At 45.1% G+C, this 10011-nt stretch overlaps 1 protein-coding gene across 1 annotated transcript; it reads left to right on the top strand.

Moving 5' to 3' along the window:
* Positions 1 to 408: 408 nt before the first annotated feature.
* LOC308326271 (MARVEL domain-containing protein 2-like) lies at positions 409 to 10011 on the top strand (the record flags this gene model as incomplete). The annotated part of the gene is made up of 5 exons (XM_080779078.1): positions 409 to 1563; positions 3798 to 4018; positions 6770 to 6944; positions 8023 to 8073; positions 9895 to 10011. 5 exons carry the CDS (start codon positions 409 to 411, stop codon positions 10009 to 10011), a joined length of 1719 nt encoding a protein of 572 aa, XP_080635204.1.

The raw sequence follows: 10011 nt of genomic DNA, 5'->3' as shown, positions 1-10011 counted from the left end.
CGGTGTTGTAGTTTTTTACAATGACACATTTGAATGCCTACAAAGTTTAAGAGTCTTACTTAGTGAATACTTAGCTGGGCGTGAAAGTGAAAACTAAATCCGACTCACAAGCTTTCGACGTGTCGAAGAACAGTGCGCTGAGAGCTCGCACTGTAGTGTACCGTACATGGACTACTTTCTGCATTGGCATAACTAAAGTATGAATCCGACATTAAACTGACCATGTCTATACTCTTTTACATTTCCCCAGTTTCTTCTTCCACTCGACCTCTCCATCACAAAATGACCTCCATCAATCCTCCCTTCCTCGATCAGCCCATGAACTGAGGAAAGCCAGCAGCACGTCGCGCGGCCAAGTGCCCAAACAAAGCGCGCGGTTTGGGAGGAGACCATATCCTGCTGTGAGTAATGGTTCTGCCCGTCTCCAACAGAGGGTCTCCAATAAGGGATGTCCCAGCAGCGCCTGTATGGGTGGATCATGGACCCGCGCCACCAGCCAGCATGTCGGAAGACGTCTCCAGCATATCCAGCATCCCGTCGCACGCCGCCCCCAAACAGAGCGGCGTCCTCGGTGCCGGGGACACCATCAAGGACAGGCTGAAGTCTCTCCTCCCTCAGTCATGGGGGAGCATCCCTCAGTCATGGGGGAGCGCCGTGCAGAAATGGGCCAAGCGAGAGGACACCGATGATCCGGTCAAGAGAGACGACGCCGACGCCGACCGTGACTTTGAGAGCAGCAGCTCCAACAGAGACGAGTTCAAGGTCCTTCCCAACGGCAGCAGGGTGAGTCCGCCCGTCAGTCCCCTGCCGGAACGCAGGCACTCGGTGGGCTACTCCAGCCACGGCTCTCAAAAGCCTTTGCTGAGGGACAGCCCGATGACGGACGACCCGTTCCCTCAGTGTCCGGGCGAGGAATCGCTGCTGACCGGCATCCACCCCGCGGAGTACTACGCCGAGAAGGTGGAGGTCTACAAGATGAAGTACTCGTATCTCAAGTCGTGGCCCGGGCTGCTCAGGCTCCTCGCCGGAGTGGAGCTTCTCTTCGGAGGCATGGTCGTCGCCTGCGTCATCGCCTACGTCCAGCGAGACAGCGAGTGGTCCAACTCCTACGGACAGTACAACGGGGCGTACAACAACGGCCTGGGCCCGTCCGGGTACTCCTACCGAGGCCCCATGACCCCCTTCGTCCTGGCCGTCGCCGGGCTCTCCTGGGTCGTGACCCTGATCCTCCTGGTGATGGGCATGACCATGTACTACCGCACCATTCTCCTGGACGCCCCCTGGTGGCCGCTCACGGAGGCGGTCACCAACGTGGCCCTGTTCCTGCTGTACATGTCGGCGGGGATCGTGTACCTCAACGACCTCAACCGCGGAGGGCTTTGTTTCGCGACGGTGGGCGTTAACCCCATCGTGGCCAATCTGTGTCGGGTGGACGGGGGCCAGATGGCGGGCACAGCGTTCATCTTCATCAACATGATGTTGTATCTGGTGAGCTTCCTGGTGTGTCTGAAGATGTGGCGGCATGAAGCCGCACGCCGGGAGATGGAGCACATTATGAACATGGTAACTATTTGTCTCATTTCTGGACATTGGCACGCTGGTTGCACTTTGTATATTTTAACACCCATTTAGACCTGTTGTAACCTATACGTTGTTATACCTTTTCAATCCGGGTGCTACTTTCTCATTAGTTGTTGCTATTCTATACATGGACAGCAGCAAAATAATTATAGTTTTTGAGGGGGGCTAGCAAACATACAGGAGATCTACTGAGATGAGCTCACCACAGACAACCAACATTACCCCACAATAATCCCATGGGAATATCACCCATATCAAGAGTGCACCCAAAAAAAAGGACAAGAAAGGGTAAATAAATGATCAGTTAACTATAATAATGCACAATATGCTTCTTCATGTTCTTCATACCCCTAGAACACTAAACATGGGTGATTTTCACCCGGACGATTACATTTTTTTCAATTTTCATTATGTTGCTGATGTCTGAGGTCTTTCAGTATACCTTCATGATGCTCAGTGACATAATAGAAGCTAGGTTTGTTTTCCTGCCCACAGTGTTCGGGTGAATTTCTACCCAAGGTAGAGAAAAAAATCCCATACACCCACAATGGACTATTATTTTTTTCTTCACTGGACCATTCTCACATGTCTTAGGAACGGATGGACCAAAGGAGAAGTTCCCAACTTCGTTTTTTTAGGGACATTTAAAAAATAATATACCCGTGTTTAGTGATGGTGTAACAAAACATATATGTTTTAATAGTGTTCTAGGGATAATTATGACAGTCAGTCTTTGCCTCCTGCATTACATTGTGTGAGACAGAAGGCTGAGTCATGATATTATAACTTGTACAGCAAGTGCAGCTGCAGGATCACTGCTCTGTCTGTCATCTTTATTTTAAGGATATGACACATCAAAACATACAGTAACATTCAGGTACTGATTTCAGGGCTGCTGAAACTGACTGAGTCAACAGTGGTACATTTAAATAGCACCTTTATCCAAGGCGCTTTACAGTAGATTGTGCATTACATTCACCCATTCACACACCGATGACAGAGGAAACCATGGAAGCTATATAGGCACCAAACCTGCACATTGGGAGCAATTAAGTGTCTTTGCTCAAGGACACTTCGACACTATACCACGTTCGGTTCAAAAAAATGAAAAGCCTGGGGGAACGAGAGAAATGTCCTGGTTTAGGACAAGGAAGCTTTGAGAAGGAAAGGAAATGGTCACGTGACTGGGCTGCACCGTGACACTTTCATGGAGTTCAATGAATATACATGGCAGTGAATGGAGCCGGCTGGACCTGCTCATAACAAACATTATTTCTGAACAATTGAGACCGTTGTCATATAATCGGTTTCGGGGATATATAAAAGACGACTCACATCGGTGAACCAATTGTTCTCCAGCGGTTGCTCCTTTGCGTGCCCGCCCCTCTAGACCAGAAAGCACGCTGGCTAGGCCAGGCTATACTTCAGACACTGACTCTGGGGGAGCCCCTAGGTTCGAACTGGCAACCATGCATCCTGAGCCACCGCCAACCCAAAACAACTTTGAAGAATGTTTCAAGTCGATGCTGAATGTACTGTGTGTGTGTATATGGTTGATGTGTAATGTTAATTTTTTTAAGTGTAGTCTATTATGTGACATACTGTACAAGGTCAATGCACATTGACACACACACAGAGACTCTAGATGTAACAGTAAAATACATGATACTCTGTGCACTACTTTGGAAAGACTTAATTTATCATTCTTTGCACACAAAGCATGTTGTTTTACTTCACGGTACAGAATTTATTAGGCTACTGTTCGCAAAAAGAAGCAATGTGATAAGCCAATGTGCTACGCCAGTTTAAGGAATATGGCTTCCATAAGGTTCATTTGTCAAAATGTGTTTTATATTTAAAATAAATTATCCCACGATTTTGCAACCCATTTTTTCACCCAGTGTCAATTATTATCTAATGTAATCCGGGGCGCTACACTTCCTCTGCCAACCTGGGGGGGGGGGGGGAGTGGACTGACCTCATGCCTCCTTCTATGCATGAGGAGTCCAAGCCTGACAAGGAAGAGTTTCACCCGGCCGAACGTAGCATGTGGAAGGAACACGTTATTTCGACCAGTTACAAAATGTGTTTTAGTCATTTATAGTCACTCACTTTGCTCGCAATTGCTGTAGATAGAGGCTTGTTTTCATAATACTGTCAGATAGCTGATCTAACCATATTTTTCTTGCCCTTTTCTCTTTCGAATTTGCCCACAGGGAGGAGAGCCTTATTCCTCTGTCCAGTTGGCCCAGACTAAATCCAAGAGGATTGTGTTTGAAGATGAAATGGATGTGTGTGCAAGAGACAGCAATAACAGACACGTTAAACTGCACACATCATCGTCCATGACTACAAGGTTCCACGAGGAGCCTGTTGTGCAGCGAGCTGCAGCTCCCAACTATGTACCCAAAACATTAGTCATTGCAGATTATGTCTCGTGAGTGCAGTCAAAGCTTTTTGAGTGGCGCTAACCACTCCTATACGTGTCTTGTCTGTCTGTCTGTCTGTCTGTCTGTCAGGCTTCGTACACACATATCAGACGAACATGCTCTGTGCTGTCCATGTTTCATGGCCCGCCTCAATTATTTTCCAATGGAAGTCACCATTGACAAAACAGTTGTGTGTGATGGGGGGGAGGGGGGGGGGCAATCAAAGACAAGTGTTTAGTCAAACCACGTGACTTCCATTGGAAAAGCATTGGGGCGGGCCATGAAACACAGGCAGAGCACAGCACAGTTGTTCTTTATGTGTGTGCGAAGCCTCTGGCCTCATTCACACCTAAAAGACACCTGTCTTGTCCGTGTCTTGTGTCTTGTCCGTGTTTAATGGCTGCCGCAATGCATTTCCAATGGAAGTCACATGGTTTGACCAAACGTTTTTGTTTGATGGCTGTGTTCTGCCCCCCCTTTCCCCCATCAAACAAAAATGTTTGGTCAAACCATGTGACTTCCATTGGAAATGCATTGGGGCGGCCATTAAATACAGACAAGACAGGTGTCTTTTAGGTGTGAATGAGGCCAGAGGCTTCGCACACACATAAAGAACACTGGATGTCACTGTGGAGCAGCGTCTCTCTCTCTCTCTCTCACTCACACACACACACACACACACACACACAAACACACACACACAGGCCAGGGAGGAGGACAGTAGGTAACAAGAACACTCGGCGGATTTACCCTTTTTGCCGACTTCTCAAGACAAGTCGGCAAACCGTGGAGAATATTCGGCAGAATCTGAAGAAGAGTCGTCGCGCGGCGAATCTTCTTAAGATTCTGCCGAATATTCTCCACGTTTCGGGGCACTTTCAGCAGCTGCAGCTGCAAGTTTCTGAATGTTAGCTACTGTGCTAACGACGATAACCAAAACAAACCAGAAAAATAGCTGTCTACTTCCTGACTGAATTACATCTGAATAGCAACGCTTATTCTCCACGTTTCGGGGCACTTTCAGCAGCTGCAGCTGCAAGTTTCTGAATGTTAGCTACTGTGCTAACGACGATAACCAATACAAACCCAAACCAGAAAAATAGCTGTCTACTTCCTGACTGAATTACATCTGAATAGCAACGCTAACAATGCAGATAAATTAGGCCTATGTAAATGTCTAGCCTACTACAACAGTACAGAATAGGCTAGGCCTATGTAAATGTCTAGCCTACTACAACAGTACAGAATAGGCTAACTAACGAGATGCAAATATGCAAAATTATATAGCCCGCAGCCTCGAATGCAATTGATCATCACTTGGTATACTAAGTCGAGTGATCTACCACACAGAGTTCATGTTGTTGTTGTTGTTTTTTTGGCATTTCGCTTTTCGCTTGCCGTATGCTAATGCTCTGTGCAACTATTAGCTTGTCATTGACTCCCATGAATGACTCGTATCTCCTCATCCAGGGCGCTCTCCGTGGTGATAAATGGATCGATATGCTGGCGCTTCATTTCTGCTCCTCATCCGTCTGTCCCGCAAAATATGAACGCTTTTTGGAGCGTATATAAATATATTAAGATGATCGGAGATTGTGAGGTCACTTTGTGCGCGCGCGCGCACACCCACACACACACACACACACACACACACACACACACACACACACTGTGAAGGCCGTAGTACTGTAAATATGACATGAATATGAATGCAAAGTAGCGGTCCATGCTTTTGCATGCTTTTATTGATCTGCTGTCTGATCAGCGTGCATGATCATCATGCAGTAGCTAGATGCGCGCTCCAGCGCCGAGATTTCTTCCCGTTTCGGCGACTCTTCGTCACTTTCCGTCCGAGTTCTCAGACAGAACTCGGACCGGAAAGTGACGAAGAGTCGGCGAAAGGGGAAGAAATCTCGGCAAAGATGAAGAACAGTCGGCGACCCGAGTTCTCCAGTATTCGGACAGTACAGTACAGTACAGTACAGTACAGTACAGTACAGTACAGTACAGTACAGTATTCTCTTCTTTTAAGTGGATTAGTATATTGTTTCAGTACTTTTTGTACATTGAATTTGTTGCACTAATATAAAATAATGTTCTTCACTGAAATGAAGGTAAGGGGGATGTTGCTAATTAAGAAAAAAAGCTAACCAAATAGTAGCCTAATACAAAACTAGAATAATTTTCCAAATGTCAAGGTTTGCTTACAGTACTGTATGTATCCACACTTTTTTTAATAACCAGATTGTACTAAAGGGGAATACAACTTTTTAGATGCACTGTGTCAAATCTTGAGTGACTCCGTGTCACACAATTCTGACTCTCAGTTATCTTTTGCTTTGTGACATTGTCCAACGTTAACTATAGGGATGTCCCGATTTTCGCCTCCGATCCGATCCCAATACCTCAATTTCTGTGTTAGCCGATACCGAAAACCGATACCAGTGTTGTGATCTCACGTTGTGTTTATAGCTATCTATCTATATATCTGGTGTTGTGTTTATAGCAGACTGCCAGACTCCTCACTCAAATGTGCACTTGCAGTTTGGGCAACTCCAAAGCAAACTCCACACATGCCCCTATAACACTCTATTTACCTGCCATAGTGTCAACCCTCTTACCCCTGTGTCGGATCGGTGGTTAGACTGGCATATTCACCGATACCGCTATGACCCGATATGACAAATAAGGGGCCGATCCGATAGCGATATACAGTATCGGGACATCTCTAATGTTAACCATAATTAATCCTCTCACAGGAAATACCCAGATGTCTGCACTGTGGAGGAGAGGGAGATGTACCGAGCCGTGTTTAACGACCAGTATGAGGAATACAAGGAGCTCCACCGGGAAGTCACGGCCGTCCTCGTGAAATTCAGACAGTTGGACGGCGTGATGGCCAAGCTTCCACGAGACTACAGTGTAACCACAGAGGTGAGAGAGATACTACATACGTATTACTGTACATCAGATATTTAGACTACAGTGTAACCACAGAGGTGAGAGAGATACTACATACGTATACTGTAGCCTGGGCACCATTTCATTTCGGTATATGATCCGGGCTGGAGCCGGATGATATGCTTACGTCATGTTGTAGGCAATGGTTTGCCTACAACAAACAGGAAGCTGTTTGTTGCTTCCTGTTTGAATAAAAGCAATAAAAGCTCTCGTAAGCGAGAGCTTTTATTGAGAGGGGAAAGGAAGTTGTCGCCGCCTGTTCATCCTGTCTGGCGACTACAAAACAATACTACAACATGACGTAACCACATCATCCGGCCCCAGGCGGGATCATACAGACTTTTGAAACAGAGACCAGGCTTTCCTCCGAGGCGGTGGAAAGCCTGGTGAGGCGAGGTTACGTATACTGTACATCAGATATTTTCAGATAAATAATTTCGTTCGAAGTGGCAACAGGATGCAGTCATGTAACAGAAATTGACTCATTCCTTGTGTTATTTTTGCTATCAACTCCAACGGAATCTTTCCATAATTATGCACCCTATTGTCATGGGATCATCAGCTGACATTCCTCATTCAGTTCAGCCTCAATTGACCTATAGCTAAGCCCCTCCCCAAACTGCTGTGGTCCAATCACAGCTAAGCATAACATGGGTTAAGACAAACCTCTCCACCAATAGTTGTCCTATTATGATAAGACATTGTTTTAAAAAATAAATGCCACACACATATTTTTCCAGTGGCGGACGGATTTGGAAGAGATTTTGAAGGTCTGGTTCCAAAAATGAACCAGTATAATGTGTAAAATCCATGATATTTACATTGGAATGAATGAGCCTGGCTGGAAAGTGTCCAAGTGGGAGAGGCCGGGTCTTAGCTGTTGGTGAATTGTGAAGGCTATTAATTTAGGTTCAACCTGTTAAACCATTTTATACGCAAATATCTGTCCCTATAAGTCCCTACATTATGACATTATGGCAGAATGTTGTACTGTATAGATCACTTTCTATTCTATATTCAGTTCTGTCATTATTATGTGTCTTCATTATAGGAGCAGAGGAGAATTGAGAAAGTTCTGAAGAAGTTTGAGCAAAAGAAAAGTGTAAGTGATGGACAGTGTTGTGTTGATTTCGTTGACAAATGTTGGTCGACTACCTTTTTTCACTGACGAAGACTAAGCTATATGGTGACTAAAACTATGAAAACGTCTGGGTTTCCGAGGCTACTAAAACTATGACTAAACATATAGTGACAATTTCGTCATAAAATGAAAACTAGACTAAAATGCGGGACTATAGTGGACAAAAGATAATAAGTAAGACAAGTCATTTTACACTTGCATGCTGAAAATAGCCGATCTACAAGCTCCCAACGCGTCGTCGTGATTTAGATTGCACTGCAGATTTAGTCGACTAAAATCTAATGATATTTACTCGACTTAAACTAGACTCAAAATAAAATATGACTAAAACTAACGAAGTTTCATTCCAAAGACTATACGACTAAAAACTAAAATAGAAATGTTCTGCCAAAAACAACACTGTTGATGGATTCAGATACAGTGTGTGTGTGTGTGTGTGTGTGTGTGTGTGTGTGTGTGTGTGTGTGTGTGTGTGTGTGTGTGTGTGTGTGTGTGTGTGTGTGTGTGTGTGTGTGTGTGTGTGTGTGTGTGTGTGTGTGTGCGTGCGTGTACACGGATACCTTGTATTGTATTGTATTATTAGTACCTTGTGTTCCCAATCTGCTCACTGCATGTGAAACAGCCCCCGGAAATATAATTTAGCAATCATTTTAAAACATTTAACGGAGAGATATGGTAGAGCTGTTTACTGCTGTCCAAACACCCAGGTAATTATTTGTTTTTGTTTTTTTATGAGGCTGTCCACCCATGCGGATAATATTCCTGCCATGTGGCAGCCTCTGGGAGTTCCCATTAAACATCTGCATTAATGAAACAATCAGGCAATAGCCAACAGAACATTAACCAATTTTGACCTGAGTACGATTCTACAAAATGTCTTCTAAATACTGACAGTTTTCTGAAAAACCTCATGTTTCTATATCGGTCGTTCTCAAACATTTCCATGTCAAGGACCCCCAAAAATATTATGTAATTGGCCGCTGAGTGCACTGACTCCCCATCTGAAAATATGTTCTTCCAGGGACCCCGGTTTTTAGCTGATCTACAAGCTCACAACGTGTCGTGCTGCGACGCGCTGTGGGCTTGCAGATCAGCTATTTTCAGCATGCAACCAAGTGTAAAATCAGGCATTACGACGGCATCAAGGCCTGCAAAAATGATTTTTTGTCGACAGAAAAAAAAAAACAACTGTAGATTTAGTCGACTGAAATCATATACTTAGTCCACTAGAACTAAACTAACACTGAAACAGTTCAGATGACTAAAACTAAATTAAGTTTAATTCCAAAGGGTTGGCGAAAGGGCCTTTCTGTGTGGAGTTTGCATGTTCTCCCCGTGTCCCATAGGGTAGGTAGTGGTACCCTCACAAAAAACATGCAGTAATCCTGGTCTCTAAACTGCCTCCCCCTGGCCAGCCGGGGCGCCTGTTGGAGGGGAAAGGAACTGGTTGGAATAACGTGTTCCTTCCACGCGCTACGTCCAACCAGGGAAACTCCCCCCTGTCAGGTGTAAAGGAGCAACTTGGATACTTAGGCATGAAAGAAGCATGAGTTCAAGTCTGTTGCTCTCCCCTTGTCCCCCATATATGGGGACTAGGTTGGTGGAGGGTGTGTAGAGCCCAGGATCACATTAGATGATTGACACAGGGGTGAAAAATGGGTTACAAAATCGTGGGATAAAAAATATATTAAAAAATAAGTTTTATTCCAAAGACTATCACCAAAAAACTAAAATCAAAATGTCCTGTCAAAATCAACAGATTGTTTCTGTTTGACCCCTCAGGACCCTTCCTTCCTGGAGAAGAAAGAACGCTGTGACTATCTGAAAGCCAAACTAAGCCACATCAAAAAGAGGATCCACACTTTTGACCAGAACAGTGTGGCAAGGGGTCGCTCGTGA

This window comes from Protomyctophum bolini, assembly GCF_963924005.1.
Source record: "Protomyctophum bolini genome assembly, chromosome: 12".
Taxonomy (NCBI): domain Eukaryota; kingdom Metazoa; phylum Chordata; class Actinopteri; order Myctophiformes; family Myctophidae; genus Protomyctophum; species Protomyctophum bolini.
The sequence above is the reverse complement of the archived record's forward strand: the minus strand, read 5'-3'. Positions and strand labels throughout refer to the sequence as shown.